Here is a 23,311-nt window from a genome sequence, read left to right as displayed (position 1 = left end):
TAAAAAAAAATCAAGGGCTAGCAAATAAATTGAATAATTATAATTTACACCAACGGGTAAAGAAAAAAAAAAATAGGGGCAAGCAAATAAATTGAATAATTATAATTTATAAAGACTTAAAAGAGAGAGAATCACTTCAAAAAGAAAGAGCTCTCTTTCTCTCAGTCTCAGACCACAGGTCCACAGTCCACAGCAAAACCCAATTACCCAAAGATTAAGAGAGAAAAAGGAGAGATGTAAAGTGTAATAAAATACCTTGAGGCATCGCAAGCTTTGATCCGATCGGCGTTGCATACACTAAGCTCTCTCTCTCAGTCAACGTCGCAAGCTTTGATCTGATCGGACCAATCTTCGATCTCCGATCTTTGATGCCCGATCCAAGCTCTGTTGCTCGAGTTTCAGGCAGAGGCACTGTCGCTGCGTCGCGCCTATGTGCTTGATGATGAGGTTTCAGGTGGAGGCGTAAGGGGTTGTCCTTGATGAGGTTTTTTTTTCTTTAGGCTTTCTGATTTTAGGTTTTAGCTTTACCATTTGATGATTGAGGCTGACGCGTATTTGTATTGGGTTTTGTTTTGTTTTTTTTTTTTTTTTTTTTGAGAATACATTTGGGTTGGGACTTTGGATATTTGTTTAGGATTGATGTTGGGCTTTTTTTTTGGGCTTGCTCTGTAAAATCCAAACAAATTTGTTCTGTAAAATGATAAGGTTTTATAATTTTTTTTTTTTTTGGGGCTAAAACCTATACGTTTGGATTTCCCTGGCATAAGATTTTTTTTTTTTTTTTTTTTTTTTTGAAGATTTTAGTTCAAAATTTGTTTGGCATAAAAATTGTTGAGTGTTCCTGATTTTGTTTAAGGGTGTTCCTATTTTAGTTTTTAAGGGTAAACAAATAAAAAAATTTAAATTATTATTATTATATGTATAAAATTATAAATATATATATATATATATATATATATTTTTTTTTTTTTCAGGTCAGGGTGTTCCTGGGAACACCCTGACTTCAAGGTGGCATCGCCACTGTCTGCTGGGGATTCGTTTCTGCACCATCAATGCCGTGACTGTTGGGCTATCCATTCTAGTGAGCTTGTGCCGTGGGAGAGTCATTGGACTATGGCTGAACTCCCTCCATCTTCTGCTGCTGTGGTGAACATGGTGTGTTGCTGCCTGGCATTGTTTTCGGCTTTCGAAAACCAGCTTGCAACCATTCGCCATATGGACTTTCCTCCCCCTCCTTCAGTGTTGTGTTTGTGCAATTTTTTGTATCATGCCCAAGGCGGCCATAATGGAAACATAGGCCTAATAAGCGTTCATATTGGAAAGCCACCCACACCTTATCACCCTCTGGACTGAGTATTGGGGCTCCCCGGCGTATCGGTTTGTCTAAAGGCATGTCCACTTTAACCCGGAGAAACCTTGCCTAGTCCGAGGCAATGGCTTTGCAATCAACCTCAATGACTCTGCCAATTCCCTGTCCAATATCTTTCCCTGCTTCCTCGTTGATCAAATCAAAGGGTAGACCCCAAACTTGCACCCATATCGGAATGGTTAGGAACTTAACAGAAAAGGCCATCATTCCTTTCTCCCACCGCCGTAGTAGTAGGATGTGATTATCGAAACTCCAAGGACCGTTGTTAATAACCCACTTCAATTGACTTTCCATCAAGAATTTAAACTGAAACAACTCGTCACCAACATCTGTAATTTTTAGATCGTTTCCCATCTTCTAAACAAAGTGTAAGAGGTTTTTAGTTACTCTGAAGTTGATGAGTTTGGTCGTATGGAACCTTCCTAGTAAACTGAGGGAGCAGTCTTCCAAGGTTTTCTTGCTCCGACCGAACCATGATCACCTCATCCTCCTCCGCTGTCAAATTGACCCTTTGTATCCGTCCTATAAAGTCAGAGTCCATGTTGACAAGTAATGATTTGTCGTTGATATATGCTTGCTTTTTAATTATTTTCGTATTTCATTATTAATCCAATTAAACACATTACACAAATTTCATGTGCATTCATTGCAGGAGATATGTATAACAAGGTCATGTTTCACACAAATTAACTTCACAGGTCAATTTTCAAATCTCTTTTTTGTTCCAAAAAATATTACACACATTTCAATATGTCATATTCACTCATTGTTGTACTTTCTATCCATCCTTCCTAACGTACTTTCATTTCCATGTTCCACAATTATTTCATTTATTCGTTCCCCGTTCATGTCTATGTTCCTCAATTATCCTGGAATCCGATATGAACTCTAAAGAGCTCAGTTGGAAGAGTGGAGATGAAGTGGGAGGTTCTCTCTCTCCCTCCTAAACCCACTGGTCCAAAAAACCTGCTGCGATCTTTTTTTGTGTGGTTATAGTTAGTCCCACGAGCTGGGGGTCATCGAAGCCGAAATTTGCGACTCTAAATACTTCTCGAATAGGAAAAAAAGTCCATCTAATAATATGGCTTCCACTTCTTTGTTGGAATATTCCAACAAAGATGTTCTGAGTGCGAGTCCAATCACCCATTGTCACAATGTGAGAAAATGCGAGTGTGGTTGACAGTGTGAAAGATTGTTGAGTGATAAAAGTCTATGTGTGATCTTTATAGACAATAGCAGAGTCATTTGTTTTTAATATATAATTGAAATATATAAACTTATAAATGAAATTTCACAAAATGTTAAAACTATTTATAGCCTATCCACTTTTGGCCACCCTATCCTCTATGTTTTTGTTTTTGTTTTTTTTTTTTTTTTTTTTTTTTTTTTTTTTTTTTCTTTCTTTTAGAAACTCCTTTGATTTAAATTTTATATAAAGGGTAAAACTTAGATACAGTATTTAGATACCATTTCTTAAATTCCCCTCTTAAAATTTTTCGGTGTAAATTTTTTCTCATGAGATGAAATTATATTTTTTAGTTAAATAACTACATAGCTAAATTTTAAGAAGGAAATCTAAAAAACAACACATAAGGTATTTCACCTAAGTTTTGTCCTTATATATGTACTAGTACTAGTATTATTTTCATATGATACATGCTATATATATATATAATCAAGAATTATATGTAAAATAAAAAAATATATATTATAATAAATATATTTTAAATATGGAATCATGTGTAAAAGGAAAAACTTATTTTATATCAATTGTCTTGTTTTTATCCTTTAAAAAAAAAAATCCAAAATTTTATACTGATAAGGATGATTCAATTTTTTAAAAAGTAGTTAAAAACAAAAGAGTCCTGTATAAAAAACTATTAATAAAAATTTAATAGTAAAGTTATTAATTAATATTGTCAAAAATATTTATTAATTTAATAGCAAAAGTTGCAATACACTTGCTAATATAGAAGATGGCAAGTTTAGACTTGTGAGTGGACCGGGAGTGAAAATTTCAATGTCGATAGCATTTCTACTTCCCCTCACATGTTTAGATGTGCCGCAAAAAGTAATTCTACTACCTACACAAAAAATTTAACAACATTTTTCACACCAATAGGTTTTTTTTTTTTTTTTTTTTTTGAAACTGAAACACATACATTGATTGAATTAACAAGAATCCAAGTACAATGCTTCTAGTCAGGGGCGGAGGGAGGGGGGCCCACCACAAACCATATTTTTTTATCCATTACTAACAATTTGTCACATTGGCAGATGTCAAATTATTTGTCAATATTTTTTTTTTCCTTTAGACTTTCTCATAAACAAACTGCATTCTTAGCTAGAGCATCTCCAATAGTATTGCCAAACACAAATTCCTCTCTATTTTAGAGAGTCTAACCACAAAATAATGCTCCAATAGCCTCTTTGAAGTTCAATTTATCTATATATATATATATATTTTTTTTTTTGCTAATTAACAATCACTCTCTTAGCCTGAAGGGCTAATATTCATTAGCAAAAGAATAAAACAAAATAAAAAATTAAAGACAAAGTTTAGCTATAAAATTGGTTGTAAGCTAAAACTATAATCTTACTCAATAAAATAAACATTACTATATATTTTGAAAATCTAATCATTGAATTGCATGTTCATTACGCTCTTAATACACGTGACAAATTTTGTGTTAATCAGGCATTATTTATTATATGATTTAAAAGTTTATATTTTATGCATAATTTTAAACTACAAAAACTTGAAATTTAAACAATTTATTGATGACACAACTATTGATCTTTAATTTTCTAGAAATTTCATAAGTATGGAGAATATAAGAAAAAGATTTAATCCAATGGTGGCTTTATCAAAATTCACCTCCAATAAAAAGATATTGAGTAAAGTTGTAGTCTAAGGTTACAACTAATCTTGTAGCTAAATTTTATCCAAAAATTAATATAACCATTTAAAATATTCAACATTTATCCTAATGGCTAATAATCGAACCACCTTTTTTCTCTTAAACGTCTCCAAACTCAAGGAGACATAGTCAAAACAAAAACCAAAACACAATCTTTCATAATAAAACTAATCAAAAAAAAAAAAAAAAAAAAAAAAAAAAAACGCTGATTTGACCATCTAGGTGACTAGACCACATGTACTTGCCACTAGGACGTGGGGAGGATAACGAGCAATGATGGAGTGGACGAGGCAGCGTGCATAAATGTCAATTTGAAGGCCAATTGTGTGTGTGTGCACATCTCCAAACTTAGGGAGACACAATCAAAACAAAAACAACACACAATCTTTCATATATAACTAATCAAATTATATCCAAAAAACAAAAAAAAAAAAAAAAAAAAAAAAGAACACCAATCTAACCATCTAGGTGACTAGGCCGCATTTCTTTGGAGGTGGGGAGGATAACGAGTAGTAGTAGAGCAGATGAGACAGCGTGTGTGAACGCCAATTTGATAGGCCAACTGTGTGTGTGTGTGTGAACTAGATATAAGTTAGATGAATAGACAGAAAAATAAAAACAAAAATGTAGATAGAGATGAGAAGAATGGGATACATGTGTGGAGGATAAAAAACAAGAGGAAAAGAAGAAAAATGATAGAGATGATTCTAGAAAGTGAAATAGGGTTGAGAATTCTTGATACATTTACTAAACAAGTTAGATTCGAGTCAACCTATATAGTTGAATACTTGTGACTCAATACAACACGAACCCAACCCATGATGAGAAATTACCAACCTTGCTTTAAACTAAAGCTTGTTGTGCAAGCTTTCCAATGACACATGACACCTACAAATCTGACAACATTAATTTTATGAGAATGAAAAAATTTGTATGGTGAAGATTATAGTGAGCATTGATTTTCGAAAAGTTTAAAAGATTATCGTGAGCATTGATTTTTGCAAAGTTTAAAAGTTTAATATTATTTTTAAGGTACATGTTAATGGGTGTTTTTAGGGTAATTGCTAATAAACTATTTTAGAAAAAATTTTATATCATTTTTATAAGAAATTGAAAAAGTTGTCAAAATATTAATTATTGTATTTCTTTTTTCATAAAATTTTTTCTAAAATAGTTCATTAACAAATATTATAAGAGCATTCGTTAACTTTTTCCTCTCTTTTAATTCTTTATTGACTACTCCAAATCAACTGAAGATTATAAAGTAATTTTGGATTATACAAAATGTGGAAAACAATCTCAAATTGGTTTTGACAATCGTCTAGTATTCTAAGTATTTTTATTTAAAGTTGAAGATTTCAATTTTTTTTTTTTAAATATTGAAATTAAGTTTCATTTAAGTGAAGGGATTTGAGTGACGTACAATAACATGTAGGGTTTAGTTTTATTTATTAGTATTTGTTTTTAATTTTGATGTTTATGTAATTTTCTTATTTTTCTAAAAAAAATTAATTTTCATAATTTTTAGTTCTAGGGCTTTATTTCCTTCCACACACTCTGACGTTTATGTAAACTTTCATTGGTGGTTGTTGATCTGGGTTTTCATTCGATGGTTGGGTTTGTGACACGGAATTTTGTTTTGGAAGTTGGAGAGGCAGCAATTCGGTAGTGGGCCTGGTGGCATTAGCTGCTGGGGGTGGTGATAGACTATTGTGGATGGTTGTGATTTTTTATTGGAGGAGAAAAGAAATTTAGGAGAGGCAAAAAGAGGAAAGGGGAAAAAAACAAAACTAGGGAAACAACAAAATTTCACAAAAATTTTACCGCACCCTTGATTTGAGTTGTGATGGGTGTTGAAATCATTATTTGATTCTATTTCATTTTTTTTTGACTTAAGGTTGTTTGAGTCAGTTGTGAAAATAATATGAGATCTTTTGTTTCTGTAGAGAACTCAGGAAAAAAATAGAGGTGAGAAAATAATGCCAAACAAATGGACTTGTGTTTTGGGATGAGAAACTACCATTTGAGAACCATCCCTTAAAACACCTAGAATACCAAAACTGAAGACACAAAACAGATTACAACACCCAAACAGGCACTAAGTTTTTGTGAATTTGGAATTAAATTTTTTTGTGTTTAGGGTTTGGGATTTGACATTTGAGGTGTCATTTTAAAAACCAGATCATGCAAGAATTTTGAGAGTGATTCCTAGTTAATTAAATATAGGGAAGGCTCACCTCCAGTTTAGAAATCTCCTATTTCCTCCTATTTTTAAATAGATGAATGACATGCGAAAACAAAAAGATCCAATGCTTATAAATAAATAAATAAATAAAGAAGAGATCGTGGTCACCATGGGAGGAAGAAGGCAGGGGCTTTGTCTGACTCGAAGCCACCAATCGACAATGGAAGAACGGCACCTTACTGAGGTGGCGGTAAAGGGTGACGATGCATGTAGTGAGTGGATTTGTCATCAGAAACTCTGGGCAGCACGTGAGGCAAAAAATGGAGACCGGATTCCTGGGTTTTGCATATCAGAAGCCAACGAAGAGATCTGTAGTGTTGGTTTTGCAAAGGGATTGATGAAAACTCACAAATCTGAAGGGAGGGTCAAATTGCTCGATGGTTTTGTACTGCGATGGCTGTGGCTTTTGATGGCAACAAGGCAGTGCTAGTGACCGTGTTGTCTAATGGATTTCCAATGGGTGGTGGTAGGTAGTTTCAGTGAAGTTGCATGTCAATTTGGCTAGAGATGGTGAACAGGAGAGGTAGATAAGAAATTTTCTAATTGTTGGATCACCTTTTTTCCATGTGTTAGTCATCTATTTAAACAGAGGAGAAAACAGGAGATTTCTAAACTGGAGGTGAGCTTTTCTCATTAAATATATGTTAGTTTAGTTTATTAATTAACTTGTAAGCCTATGCTATACTTAAATTTTGTTTTTATTTTTAACCTATGAGGGATCGAGGCTTATTTTTTCATAATTTGGTAATTGAGTGGAGAAGTTTGAACTTGGATATCTCCCCTAAAAACACTAAAAAAATGTCAAAAAATTGAAGTAAGGCTCTTGGCATAAATCAAATTTTAGAATAAAATAAATAAATCCATAGAACTCTAATGAAGATCCCAAGACCAAGAGAAACGACTATTTGCATTCAAATTCAACTTAGTGCATCAGGATAATACATAAAAGAGTATGATGCTTCTTTTTCGTGATCATAAATATTCAATAAAACTATCAATATAAAAAGATAAATGAAAGCAATAATATCGAAATATTTAGTCTTTAAAAATTTTAGTGAGAGAATATAATATCAATTTTCAAAGGTCACACATAAATTTAAAAAAAAAAAAATCACCGTCACGAAGTCATTATTAAAATATTAAATTACACCAGAGTCATTATAATATAAATATATAATACAATATAATATAATATAATATAATATAAACACTATAGCAGAATATTCCGATAACCAACACTATCAATTTTCAGGAACTCACAAGATCCTTAAAATTAAAAGTCAAATATTCTGGTAATCAAACAGTTGGAGATGAAAATATAAATGAGTACCAAATAAGATGAGCATGGGCACATCCCGCTCACAACAATGCAAACATAAGCCACCCATACCTCAATAGCAAACGATATAGCGCAAGAGGTTTATTTATTCCATAATTAAGACAATATCACAATATTTAGAACTAGAGTTGAAACATCTACTGGCAACGAACACTCCGAATCTTATTCCACGATGCTCCCAGTCAATCTGAAACCATAACGAAACTTAATAATAAGACAATGCACAGAAAATGATAAGGCTAATACACACACATATATATATATATATCAAATCAAGACTAACACTAAATTAAAGGTATCATTTAAGTACTATGAAATAAACAAATATTAGATCACACACAACTTTTTATCAGGAAAAAAAAAAAAAAAAAAAAAAGATCACGTACATCTTGTTCAATTCCCACCTTCCTTAACTAATCCACCTTTTTATACAAATATAAATTATTAAATTTATTAATTAAGATTAATATGTATTTCTCTTAGCTTAATTTTTTGACTAAACCTTAATTATTAAAAATTTCAAAGACGTTTTATTGTTTATTATAATTGTATTTTTTTTATCATATCCTTTCGGGACATAACTTACAATAATTTTTTATTTTTTATTTATCTTCTATATGTATTACCATATATTTTTCATGTTTATTTTTAAATTTATTATATTATATAAATACCTTTGATAATTCACATCTCTCAAGGATATGGGTTTTCGTTTATACCTTCCCAATGCTTATAGTTTCCACTTTGCCCAGCAACGCCATGTTCTGTAGGTCCAGCATCATCATCATCACCATCACCATCCCCATGACCATCATCATAGCCCCCATGATCACCATCACCATCACCATCATCATCGCCCCCACGATCACCATCACCATCATCGCCCCCACGATCACCATTACCAGCATCATCATCACCATCACCATTACCACCATCACCATCACCATCATAATCATCACCATCACCATCACCCCCATGATCACCGTCACCATCACCATCCCCATCGCCCCCATGATCACCATGATCACCATCCCCATGACCATCATCATAGCCCCCATGATCACCATCACCATCACCATCACCATCATCATCGCCCCCACGATCACCATCACCATCACCATCACCATTACCAGCATCATCATCACCATCACCATTACCACCATCACCATCACCATCATAATCATCACCATCACCATCACCCCCATGATCACCGTCACCATCACCATCCCCATCGCCCCCATGATCACCATGATCACCATCCCCATGACCATCATCATAGCCCCCATGATCACCATCACCATCACCATCACCATCATCATCGCTCCCACCATCACCATCACCATCATCACCATCACCATTACCAGCATCATCATCACCATCACCATTACCACCATCACCATCACCATCATAATCATCACCATCACCATCACCCCCATGATCACCGTCACCATCACCATCCCCATCGCCCCCACCATCACCATCACCATCACCATCACCATCACCATCATCATCATCACCACCATCACCATTACCATCATCATCATCGCCCCCACCATCACCATCATTTCTAGCTCCACCATAGTATAGATTATATTTTCCACTTTGCCCAGCAACGCCATGTTCTGTAGGTCCACCATAATTTGGGCTTTCGCTTGCACCTTGCGCATCATCATCGTCGTTGTCATTGTCGTCGTCGTCATTTCTAGCTCCACCATAATATGGGTCATAGTTTCCACCTTGCGATGCAGCGTCATCATCTCCAAGTTCACCATGATATGGGTTTTTACTTCCACCTTGCGAAGCATTACTCCATTGCTCTCCTTTTTCAACATCTTGAGTTGCGCCAGCATATGGATTTTCATTTTCACCTTCCCAAGCTTTCATCCCTTGCTTGCTAATCTCATCTGCATCTGGGAATGAGGTTTCTTCAGCAGATTGCTCAAATTTGATTGACTGTAAATCAAAATCATCATTCCAATCTACATCATCGCACTGCTCTAGTGCATTCATGTTGAAATTAGGGACGTGCACATTATTAGAAGGGGATTCCAAAGTTCCATTGAGAAGTTGTAGCAAACTAGGGTGCATTTCTCCTGATTCATCATTATAGTGTCTCTCGACCAAGCCATTTAGTCTCCTAATCCAAATGTCGTCGTGATTTTCTCCTTCAATTGCATTCTTTTTTGATACCCAATAATCCTTGCTTCTAGAGCACAAATCTGAACCCAATTTTACTAGAGCTGATGGAAGGCCCTTACTGTGACGTACTACAGCTTTTACAAGTTTCCTGTAATCCACCTCAGGCTTGTTTTTTTTAAAAGCATACCAACTAAAGAGTTGAATAGCATCACTCTGACCCATCGTCTTCACCGGATAGATTGAAGGAACATCGTCCTGAGTCTTCAACACACGTTCTTCTGTCGTTGTTATAATGATTCTACTTCCAGGACCAAACCAATCCAGTCCTCCAGCCAATTTGTCTAAAGGGTTTGGATCTGTACTCTCGACACCATCAATCACTATAAGGACCTTTTTATGGCGAAGTCTTTCCTTAATCACAGTAATTCCAGTATCTACATTGCCCAATTTCATATCCTCCCCTAAGATCTCATGAAGAAGCAACTCCTGTAGTTCGACCATTTGATATTGAACTTTGGACTTGTCTCTAACATTCATTAGAAAGGAACAACCATCAAATTTACTAGCATGCCAGTTATATATAGCTTTCGCTATGGTTGTCTTTCCAACTCCTTGACACCCATAAATCCCTACCTTGCGAACCTCCTCTGGGTTAATAGCCAAAAGCGAGCTAATCTCTTTCACGTGAGATTCTATTCCAACTGGGTGTTTAGCAATACTTATTTTTATACTACTCAATTTTTGCTTGGAAATGTCCTGAACAATTTCTTGGATGACCTCTGCTTCGGACCTGCCAACAATAAAGCATAAAAAAAACGCATAATAAGTTAGACTCAACGCAAAAAATATTTGTCATTATGAACTTTTTTTTTTTTTTTTGAGAAAGAAAAATTATTTCAAATTGTGTTTTTTCTTTAAGAGGGGGGGAGGGCTTTATCGGTTTATCACTATGAACTTGGTTCACGATTTTGGCTTTTTGTATTATTAGAGCTGAAATGTGGTATACGTAAAGTATATTGTCCATTTTCAATCTTACCAAGAACCAGGGGTAAGAAATTTTTTTGGGAGGGACAAGTCAAAATTTTCAAAAGAAGTTAAAATCCAAAGAATAGCCCTCTCTCTCTCTCTCTCTCTCTCTCTCTCTCTCTCTCTCTCTAAATAAATATTTCTTTAAATATTTAAGATAATATTTGTTATTAAATAAATTAGCGATTATATAGTTAAAGTATACAAATAGTTTTATGTTATTAAATAAATTAGAGATTACATACTTAAAGTATACAAATAGTTTTAAAAGTAATGAAACATATATAAGATAATAAATGTTACTTTACCTTCCTAAATATATACAAATAATAAATATAAAAAAATATATATAACATAATATTTTTTTTTAGAATCAAAATATAACGTTCCTCAAAAAAAAAAAAAAAAAGGAATAAAAATATAACAATAATATAAAATAAAGGAAAACCTTATTTTCCATAGAAGCCGAAGATAATAAACCTCTAAAACCTAAACACAAAATCCACAGTTATCCTTTCTCCTAAAAAAACAAAAATAAAAAACAAAAGTATAATGTCCATATCTCTAATTGTTTAAAAAAAAAATCCATTTTGGAAAATTAACAAACTAGATGAAAAGTTAATTAGATTTACTTCTCTATTTTTAAGAAAATGTACCTTCAATTCGTTTTGACTTAATTAGTTTTGTGGGGCTCAATAGTTTGTGGCCCTGGCCCATTTATTCATTGGGGCCTAAGGCCCGAGCCGAGAAGGGTTATAGCCCAGGATTGGTAATACAAGTACAAAATGGTCTTGGGACACAGCCGAGGACGATTCAGTCCTCGGCATCTCCGAGATCTCACAGGAAGGAAGGGCAAAAATGGTATAGAAACAGCTTGGGAAAAAATCTAAAATATCTGTGTTAATAGAAAAGGGGACGCTGGAAAGTATAACGACCAGGGAAAGCTGCCCTTACTACTATTCAATACTCTGCACCTGACAGAGCCATACTCTCCAGCTTTTACAACCACCCCCAACCACTCTGGGTATGGGCTGATGGGACAAGTATCAGTCTTGGAATGCCGATCCTACACGTGGACGAAAGATAAGGAGCACAGACTAGTATAAAAGGAAAAGTAAGCAATCCAGAGAGGAGGCTGGGAAAAATGGCCAAAAACCAGAACCTCCCAGCCCACCTCCAGGAGAAAGACTCCTAGGGCGAAAATGACTTGATCATGTATGAATACCACGAAAAACCCACCATTTGGTAACCAAGGCCTAGCCTTTCAAATCCACGCTCTACAAATGATATTGTTTGGGCCTTTTTACGTGCGAACCCAACATTGTTACGATTCATTACAAATCGTGTCCTTACAATTGGCGCTGTCTGTGGGGAAGGCTTGTGTGTTGGCATAGGCGGTAGGTCGAGAGAGTTCCCTTGTCATTTCTAACAGCTGGTTATAGAGTTCTAGTGTAAAGTTCCACTAGGGGCTATGATTCTTGACTAGGGGCTACGCTTTGTAGCGTCAATCGCATGGATGGTTCTAGGGGCTTGGCCGAGGAGCTAATTCCCCTAAAGCCAAGACCCCATGCCAAAAACTGAGTTTTGGACAGAACCAAGGTATTGTATGGTCTTCAGACTCAAACCTATGGGGAAACCAACTACTTGGAAGAAAAACTGAGTTTTGGACAGAACCGAGGTATTGTATGGTCCTCGGACTCAAACCTATGGGGAAACCAACTACTTGGAAGAAAAACTGAGTTTTGGACGGAACCAAGGTATTGTATGGTCCTCGGACTCAAACCTATGGGGAAACCAACTACTTGAAAGAAAAACTGAGTTTTGGACGGAACCAAGGTATTGTATGGTCCTCGGACTCAAACCTATGGGGAAACCAATTACTTGGAAGAAAAACTGAGTTTTGGACAGAACCAAGGTATTGTATAGTCCTCGGACTCAAACCTATGGGGAAACCAACTACTTGGAAGAAAAACTGAGTTTTGGACAGAACCAAGGTATTGTATGGTCCTCGGACTCAAACCTATGGGGAAACCAACTACTTGGAAGAAAAACTGAGTTTTGTACAGAACCAAGGTATTGTATGGTCTTCGGACTCAAACCTATGGGGAAACCAACTACTTGGAAGAAAAACTGAGTTTTGGACAGAACCAAGGTATTGTATGGTCCTCGGACTCAAACCTATGGGGAAACCAACTACTTGGAAGAAAAACTGAGTTTTGGACAGAACCAAAGTATTATATGCTCCTCGGACTCAAACCTATGGGGAAACCAACTACTTGGAATAAAAGCTGAGTTTTGGACAGAACCCTATGGGGAAACCAACTACTTGGAAGAAAAACTGAGTTTTGGATAGAACCAAGGTATTGTATGGTCTTCGGACTCAAACCTATGGAAAGGTCGGCTACTTAATAAAAATTTTTAAGTTACTCAATCCTCGGCTCAAATACCAGAAAAAGGTTAAGGCTATGAAAGTTGTTAGAAAGATGGTGAAACACCCTATTACTCAGCAACTTGGAGGGGCTGTTCATTTTTGGGTAATATGTCTTCAGATGATTACTTCCTACACTGCACCGAGCATTCAGTTGTCATCTCGGTTATTTTGGGGTAAGTGTTGTTTTCTCAGGTCGGCACTATTGTGCCAGACAACTCCATTAAATTCATGATAACATCTTTTCCTTAGCAAGAGTTTTGACTCTAAGTATCATTTGTTCAAGTCGGTATTATTGTGCCGAACAACACTCGTAAGTTCATAATAGTACCTTTTTCCTTGATAAGAGATTATGGCCCTAAGTATTGTGCTCTCAGGTCGGCGGTAATGTGCTAGACCGCCCCAATAAGCTCATCATAATATCCTATCTTTTTCTTCTTAATATGGGTTTCAGCCCTAAGCATCATTTGTTCGATTCATTATTATTAAGTCGGATAGTTTCAATAAACACAGAGTAAGATCTTTTTATTAACTGAGATTTCGGTCCTAGACATCGGTCAAAGTGTAAAAATAAAAAATTCACAAGGTAGTATGTCTATTCACGGCGTAACCATTTCAGAAATAAAGAGATAGAACATGTGAAATAAAGTAATAACGACTTTTATTAATATAAAGAGGTATTACAACGTACAAAGAAGGGCTTAAACAAGCCTATACAGAAGGTGGATTACAAAAACAATTAAAAAAAAAAAAAACAACAATAACAACAACAACAATATGACAAATAAACAGTCAGATGTCTTTTTAAACTCGTCTTCGAAGTCCTTCCAAACTCTGCCCCAGTAGCGCCCCATATTGAGAGGAGGGCCTTCTTCAGAAGAAGAAGGAGGAGATGAAGAGAAAGAAGGAGGAGAAGAAGAGGAAGAAGGAAAAGCACCAGGATGGATCTGGTGGTGGAAAGAAGAAGAAAGAGAGGCAAAAGGAGGCACCAGTGAACGAAGAGAGGAAGAAGCAGGGGCACTTAGTCCCTGCGTCAGTCCTGACTCCTAACACACTGGTGCCATGTTAGCTATACTCATGAGAGAGCGGCTGGTACTGATAATGGGTGACCCCAGTTCAGTCGCACCGAAAGTTTAACGTGATGAGCTCCTGCTTCGGATTTTGGCTGAAAGGAAGGTAAGAAGGATCTTGAGTCTCCGCCATCCCTGCCCTGACCGAGCCATTTTGAGCTTCATAAGAATATGGTGTTTCTGGGAGGGGTATGGTTCCTTCATTACTTACTCCTATCTCGAACGTATCAATGGTTCCTTCATTACTTACTTCTATCTCGAACATATCACAATTTAAGGTGTAACTAGCGAGTAAAGTAAACTCTGAAGGAGGCTAAGGGTTTCAGATTTTAGAAGGATGAAAAGGGTCTCTGTACAAGAGAGATAGCCTCCTGCTTTTCTTCTTATATGAAGGGCAAAACGGAGGATATTTAATCTGTCCAGATTTCCAAGAAAATCGGTAAACGAGGATGTACCCGTTCCACTTCCCCACATTGTCAACAAACCATTGAATTTAAATAGTCTTGTAAATGGAGGTCATTAAAGGCGCGTTTCGGATAATCAAACGGCAGGAACGCATTGTGAATAAACTCATAGGAATGTCTCGTAGTCCGGCATGTTTTTTGGGTAGATGAAGAGACACCAGCATTAATGAAAGACAAAGTTAAACGAGTCATAATAAAGGCTTGGCATTACCAAAATCCTCCTCTCTAACCAAGAGGTCGGACAGCAGGATTTTGAGGGGCTATTGTGGGGCCCAATAGTTTGTGGCTCTGGCCCATTTATTCATTGGGGCCTAAGGCCCGAGCCGAGAAGGGTTATAGCCCAGGATTGGTAATACAAGTACAAAATGGCTTTGGAACACAACCGAGGACGATTCAGTCTTCGACATGTCCAAGATCTCACAGGAAGGAAGGGCAAAAATGGTATAGAAATAGTTTGGGAAAAAATCTAAAATATCTGTGTTAATAGAAAAGGGGACGCTGGAAAGTATAACGACCAGGGAAAGCTGCCCTTACTGCTATTCAATACTCTGCACCTGACAGAGCCATACTCTCCAGCTTTTACAACCACCCCCAACCACTCTGGGTATGGGCTGATGGGACAAGTATCAGTCTTGGAATGCCGATCCTACACGTGGACGAAGGATAAGGAGCACAGGCTAGTATAAAAGGAAAAGTAAGCAATCCAGAGAGGAGGCTGGGAAAAATGGCCAAAAACCAGAGCCTCCCAGCCCGCCTCCAGGAGAAAGACTCCTAGGGCGAAAATGACTTGATTATGTATGAACACCATGAAAAACCTACCGTTTGGTGACCAAGACCTAGCCTTTCAAACCCACGCTCTACAAATGATATTGTTTGGGCCTTTTTACGTGCGAACCCAACACTGTTACGGTTCGTTACAAATCGTGTCCTTACAAGTTTTATTATTATTATTAGAGTTTCACTTTCAATCTATGACGTCTGCTTCTAATATTTGACTTAATTAGTTATGTATAATTTAAAAGTAATTAGAAGAAGAACAAGATGTAATAGTCATTTACATAAATATAAAAAAAAAAAATTATTTATTTATTTTATAAATACGATAGTGCTTTTAACTTATGAGGTCCATGTTTCAAAAATAAATCCTATAAGATCCATTCTATAATGATTTTTCTTTATTATTAAGCTAATACACTAATTAATTTTTTGGTATTAACAGGATGAGAATTGAACCCTAAATCTTTTATTTGACAACAAAAAACTTTTAAATATATGAATAAAAGAGCTACTATCTGATTTGGCGATTGTATTCCAAAAAAAAAAAAAAAAAATTGAGCTAATTATAAGTTAGAACCCACAATTTTCCATAATTTTTAAAATTTTAAGTAGACCATTAGCCAAATTTTTTTAATATACTTCTTCATTTTCTATATATAAAAAAAATAAATTAGGCGTGAGGGAGGATTTTAAAACCCAGGGCCCATGGTCCCTCTTGCTCCGTCAATGCTAAGAACTATCATTATGTTTAAGACATTCTCTTTAGGATAAAATTTCGCTCAAAACTAGTCTGAAGTTTTTTTTTTTTTTTTTTTTTTTTTTTTACTCATTACAGGACAAATTATAAAACTATTCATGTATATTTATAAAACAACACACATGACTCATTAAAAAAGTCTTGTAAATAAAACTATATATAAATGATCTCTTTAATTGCCATAAGAGTAAAATAGCTTCAAATCAGCTTGGAGCCAAACTTTCTCCCTTTTTTTTTTCTTTTTTTTTTTTCGTTGAAAATAACCTAATTAGTATTCATTGATATTCCGCTTAGCCATGGAAAAGAATTTTTTAAAATCCTACTTCAAATTCATGGAGCAATTCATTAGGACTTTTTCAGATATTTTCTAGAAAATATTTGATAAATTATGGGCAATATTATGAGGATCACACAGACATAACTGCGTTTTAGATAAGGTTAATTGCATTTAACAAAAATATGTTATATAGAGGGTTGTATTGAAGATTAAGATAGGTTAAAATTTTATTAAGTGTTGGTTGAAGGTTTATAGAACAGTATTATCAAGTGAATTTGAGACTCACTATCGAGTGAAACCAAGACTCTCAAGGGAAACATTGAAGTAGAACAAAAATTTTGGGAGACAACTGCTCCAACAAAATTGTTGGGATCTAAATCTGAATTTTCCCAGACGTGTAATTTCTACAAGGCTTTAAGCTACCGATATGGGACATCTTAACCATAACGTTTTGACAGAGAAAGGCTAACACACAAGACCTCCTTAAGAGAAAGATTTTTAAATCCACTCCCTTGAGTGTTTTCTTGAAATGATATTTTTTCCACTAATTTCCCATTAAGTCTAAACCTTTAATTCTTTGAAACCACATAGATTGTTCTCCAACCATTGAGTCTAAACCTTTAATTCTTTGAAACCCTCTTAAAGACCAAAAGCTATAATTGTTCAAAATCCAAATGTGAATGTGTGTAATGTTTGCAGCCAAAATGGGCATTTGCCCCGTTCACCAAAACTTTCAAGTAAAATATCCCTGTTCTAAAACTATTTAACAAAATGCCCATGTTTTAAACTCAATTTTCTAAAAATCAAGTTTCAATGAAAAACTCAAGTTTTAGAAAATCGAGTTTCAATGAAAAACTCGATTTTTAGAAAATCAGTTATGCAAAAAAAAAAAAAATAAATAATAAAATAAATTTACATGGAACTCGAGTTCCATGTAAAATTTCCCACATTACTTGATTTTCATAAAATCGAGTTTTTCATTGAAACTCAATTTTCTAAGAATCGAATTTCAAAACATGAGCATTTTGCTAGATAGTTTCAAAATATGAGCATTTTGCTACATCTTTTGGGCGAAAGGGGCACATGCCCATTTTGGCCAACTTTAAGCTACCGATATGGGACATCTTAAGCATAACATTTTGACAGAGAAAGGCTAACACACAAGACCTCCTTAAGAGAAAGATTTTTAAATCCACTCCCTTGAGTGTTTTCTTACAATGATATTTTTTCCACTAATTTCCCATTAAGTCTAAACCTTTAATTCTTTGAAACCACATAGATTGTTCTCCAACCATTGAGTCTAAACCTTTAATTCTTTGAGACCCCTCTTAAAGACCAAAAGCTATAATTGTTCAAAATCCAAATGTGAATGTGTGTAATGTTTGCAAAACAAAAGGTCCCAAATAGGCAACAATTATCTAGAATTTAGGAGGAGAGAACACCACCGATGGTAGGAATCAAACTCAATTGGATTTCCACCAAAAACTTTAGTTCAACCGACCATTCTTGGTGTTTCTGATGGAGATGTATAGAATTCAAATTTCTCACCCTTTGCTATTGAATTATAAACAAAACAAAACAGAACTCCATATATAGTTGGATCTCCTTAAACAAGTTTTTTAGATAAGCATGCACTTAATGACCATTGGGAAACAAGCGATGAACTTGTCACACCCTCAAATGAATTTCAATTTCAATTTTTTCATGAATTCTTTATTTTCCTTTACTCTTTGTTAGGGACACCACTTGACCCAAAATACTTAAGCCTATTAAATTTGGACTCAACTATATTATATTATCAATTCTCTCTTGTCATTTTTATTATATGTAGGACTATTCCCAACAATAACTCACCCTCACATGTGAGTCTCTACCTCTCTGTGAGTTTTGACCAAGTCATACTCACTCCCCCTTACCTATGAGCTTTTTCCATCACCAGCATATCATCCATGAGCCTTTTATACGCCATCCATGGGAACTGGCCCTTACATTCTTGTCCATTGGATTGTGCTTCTCTGTGATCTAGCACCATTGATAATACTCTTTCATTGGGCCTTCCTCCAGGATCTTTTGTGTGGGCCCTTTAGGCTTGTTGTGTCCCTCCAGGGAAAGGGACCATGAAAACCTCGCCACCTTTGCTACACACCTCCTAAGCTCTGATACCACTTGTTTAGGAGATGGTACCTTGGAGAGCCTCCAATTAAGTAGTTAATATAACATATAGGTACACCACTTAACCCAAAAGACCTTGAGTTTGAACCCGATTATGTTATATTAATTAACCACTCCCTCTTATCATTCTCTTTTTCCATGTGGGACTTCACTGGCACATGTATTCCTAACACTCTTCACGTTCAAATCTAGGATCAATGCTACGTAGGTAAGAAAAGATTGAGTATTCTTTTACATTAACCCTATTTCACGTATTTCAAATTTTTATGGAATTTTTTTTTTAATTTATCTTTTTTCAATTTGTTTTATTTTCATTTGTGCTATTAAAAAATTGAGAAACATTTCAATAGTTCAAAACATAAAAGATTTTATGTCTTGTATATTGTGTGTGGGTTTTTTATTTTATTTTATTTTTTTTATGTGTGGATTAGTACGTAGTATTTAAACTTATGACAACCACTTTAAAATGATTGTTCTTATCAACAAATTAAGATGGTTAATTTTTTTCTGTAAGCTATATTTGAAACTCATATCTTTTAATCGATGACAAGAGACTTTTAACAATTGAATTATCTGGGCCCATTTATGTTTTTTGGTTTTAAAAGTCTTGAGCTATATTACATGATTTTTAGTTCCACTTGAAATAAAAAATAATGGAAAGATACAATTCATGAACAATATGTTGAGGCATCATCATTTATGAAATAAATAAATAAATAACAAAGCTACTAGAAGACACCAAAGAAAAGGAAAAAAATAATAATAAAAATATTATTATTATTATTATTATATAATAAGAGATACCTTAGATGTTAATAAATTACTAATAATAAGAGATACCCTAGCTATTACAAGAAGGGGATTTAAACTTTGAACGTTTATGTTAGAAATATCAGAATATGCTAATTGAGTTATAAACTTATAATTCTTTTAATTTGTATTTCCAATAATATATTTTAAAGTACATAAATTTAGGAAAAATCTAAAATATAAATTGTCATATCCTGATTTTATATTTCTTGAATGCCTCTTTTTTTTTTTTTCTTTTTTTCTACATTAACTTATATGTTTGTTTTGAAAAATTGTATACACGTGTTCTCGAAATATTTTATTCTGGTTTTTATTTTTCTTTCCCATATACGATTGCCGACTTGACCAAACTGGTTTACATGACAGTTAGTTTTCCTCAATAACAAATAACAAGACACAATTTCAAAAAAAAAAAAAAAAAAAAAAAAAAAAATGATAACGTCTACGTTTCTAAAGAATCTTGGACCTGTTATTCTTGTTTGATAATCAAAATGAGAAATATACTTTTTAGAAATGACAAATGACAAAACACAGCGTTATAAATTTTTTTGAATTTCAAAACTGTTTAGCATAAAATAACGTTACTATTTGAAGAGTCTTATAATCAAATTAACAATTCTTGGTATTTTTAATTGAGATGACTATGTACTGTTCAAATTTTCCTTTTTTTCATTGTAGTATTGAATTAAAATATATATATATATATATCAGCTAGGGTCTTATTTTAAAATTTTAAAATATATATATATATATTTCATTCTTGAATCCAATTTTAATTAATTTAATTTAACTATTAATAATTTCCTAAGAGTGGAACTAACTAAAATTAGTAATAACAATAATAATAGTATTGTTATTATTATCAAATAATAATAATAATAATTTACCCACTTATAGTTTAACTAAAATTTAAGTTGTCTATTCGTAGTTTGAAATTTGATACTTTATATACCTGAGGTTAGCTCAGTTAAGAGTTCCATAACCCACTTTTGTTAAAAAGGGGGTTAAATATGTAATTTTGCTCCTATTTTATGTCTCATTCCTCCCAAAACATAAAATACATAAAAGAACAAGAGAAAACAAGATCAAAAGATGAGGGTTTTATAAAAATTAAGATTAAGAGCTACCTTCTGAATTCTATAGGACCCGAAATGGAATTGTACCTACTCGTTTAGATAAAACTGTACAACAGATTTTGCATAATTTTGTAGTCTGTAATATTAAGTCTATGACTAAAACAAAAAGAAAAGAAAAAGAAAGAGAAAGAGAGAAAAAAAAAAAAAAAAGTTTCCTCAAATCATTGAACACCACGTTATGGAACACAGGGAAAACTATAAAACCGAAACACATATGGGTAAAGTAGAGATTGGCATGAAAGACGGCTTTCTTCAGGAGCTTCGTGTGGGGTATCGATTTTATCCCAACAAATTTCCGTAATTTTGGAATGCGGTTAAAATTCAGGTGGCAAGATTTGGAGCCTTCAATGAGCATAATTTGTTTGGATCTTTATGGGCTCCATTGATATAATATGGTGACTATGCATTTAAAGTCCACTGAGAGGGAAATTTTAAAAATGGGACTAATGTTTTGTTCTTAATTTTTATAAAACCATCACTCTTTGATTTTGTTTTTCTTTGCTATTTTATGTTTTTTATGTTTTGGGGTAGAGAGACATAAAATAGAAGCAAAATTACATATTTAGTCCAATTTTTAACAGAAGTGGATTATAAAACCCTAACTGAACTAACTTCAGGTGGGTAAAATATTAAATTTCAAATCATGGGTAAGCAACTTAAATTTCTGCCAAACTACAAGCGGATAAGTTGTAATTAGCCCTAATAATAATTTGGATTATGAGAACACGTGTAGGCAATTTCTCAAAAATGAAACATATAATTTAATGTAGAAAAACAAACGAGACATCCATGGAATAGAAAATAAGGTATGACAATTTATATTTTGGATTTTTCACACACACATACATAAACGAATAATGAAGGCATAAGAGTATAGTTACCTATTCTTTAAATCCCAGCCAGACAAATTGGCCACTTCAGTTAGAGCATCCTTCCATGTTTGCACCTTCTTCTTAAGGTTAGACTTTAATGTTCGCTCATGATTTGCCAATGCTACTCCGAAGTTTCCCTCTTGGTTACGTACTTCCGACGTATCGACATCATAAAAAATAGGATAAACAGTTTGGCCATTTGATTTACACTTAACAATTTTATCAAGCTCATCTAGGCACCATTTAGATGTTGCGTAGTTTTTAGACAATATGACAATTGAAAATCTTGACTCTTCGATTGCTGTGATAAGTGATGGAGAAATTTCTTCCCCCTTGCGAAGCTTCACATCATCTTTGAATGTGTTAATACCAGAACGCACCAAAGAGTCATATAAATGAGCACAAAAGTTATTACGAGTATCTTCTCCTCTAAAACTCAAAAAAACATCTCGTTTCCATTTACGGTCAATTGAGGAAGCCATAGTTATGATAGATTCTAATTGATGTGGTTGCAACCTAAGATAATTTCCTCTCTTATGAGAAGAACAAAAGGCAAGGCCCTACTCTTTATATAATTGATGCAAGTCATGTACGTATATACGTACGTAGTTTAGTTGTAGTTTCTATCTATCCGTCCTAGTTCTCACTTGCGCAATGAGGGACTTGCATGCGTGGACTTTTTGTACCAATCTTCCTTAGTCAGTCACTATAAATTACTTCATCTAAAAAGGTACTGGTCCAAAACAGCTGCAACATATTTTTTAACAACTATTTCTCAATGCAGATGGCAGTTCCGACGCCGTAGCTTGCGGCGTCAAACACACTTAATAGTTAATACGTTGTGGTATTCTTTTTTATTTGCAATTTAATCATTAATTGTATCAAGTCATTAAAAATTGATTAAATGAATGACTATAAGGCACTTCAACAAGATTTTTTTTTTTTTTTTTTTTGAGTAAACACTTCAACAAGATAATAATTAAGTATTTGAATTACTTGATTGGTTACTCAATAAATTGTAATGTAACAAAAGTTGTAATATATTTAATATAACTTAATTTTTGGGGTCAGAAAAATTAAAATCTATGTACACCAGTTGAAGCGAGTGAAAGTTTAATTGTTTTTCAATCTTCAAGAACAAGTCAAAATATAAAATATATTGACACTAACATATGTCATTAAAAATGATTTGGTAGCGTCATTATATTGATAGCTCAACAACTACTCAAATAATCAAATGCAGCTTGTTAAAAGAACAACATTTTAATATATGAAAGTACTATGAATAATATATCAAGTATTTAGGGTGACAATGATTATGCATAATCTACTGAGAATAATACACAAAGTAATAAATAAAGAACGGAGATAACATAAAAGATAAATAGAAATAGACAACTTGAAGGCACAAAATTGTTATCCTTAGACAATATTTGCTCCAAACTCTTGTTGCTAAAAGATTATTGCAAACTTGTTCTCATGATACAACCAAGTTGTGGGGTTATACAG

General features: G+C 34.1%; 1 protein-coding gene across 1 annotated transcript; it reads right to left on the bottom strand.

Annotated features, from left to right (window-relative positions):
• Positions 1-7,732: 7,732 nt before the first annotated feature.
• Positions 7,733-22,320, bottom strand: LOC126725734 (uncharacterized). Its single transcript, XM_050430602.1, has 3 exons — positions 21,812-22,320; positions 8,594-10,803; positions 7,733-8,061 (listed from the first exon to the last, which is right to left on the bottom strand). Exons 1-3 carry the CDS (start codon positions 22,282-22,284, stop codon positions 8,057-8,059), a joined length of 2,688 nt encoding a protein of 895 aa, XP_050286559.1. The 5' UTR covers positions 22,285-22,320; the 3' UTR covers positions 7,733-8,056.
• Between the last annotated feature and the right edge of the window lie 991 nt (positions 22,321-23,311).

The sequence above is a fragment of the Quercus robur genome, chromosome 5 (assembly GCF_932294415.1).
Source record: "Quercus robur chromosome 5, dhQueRobu3.1, whole genome shotgun sequence".
NCBI classification, from domain to species: domain Eukaryota; kingdom Viridiplantae; phylum Streptophyta; class Magnoliopsida; order Fagales; family Fagaceae; genus Quercus; species Quercus robur.
The sequence above is the reverse complement of the archived record's forward strand: the minus strand, read 5'-3'. Positions and strand labels throughout refer to the sequence as shown.

Excerpts from the sequence above, each read along its gene's own strand:
- LOC126725734 (XM_050430602.1), bottom strand. The coding sequence starts at position 22,284 with ATGGCTTCCTCAATTGACCGTAAATGGAAACGAGATGTTTTTTTGAGT. Across the intron at positions 10,804-21,811 it reads GGCTGGGATTTAAAGAATAG|GTCCGAAGCAGAGGTCATCC; the intron begins GTAACTATACTC and ends TATTGTTGGCAG.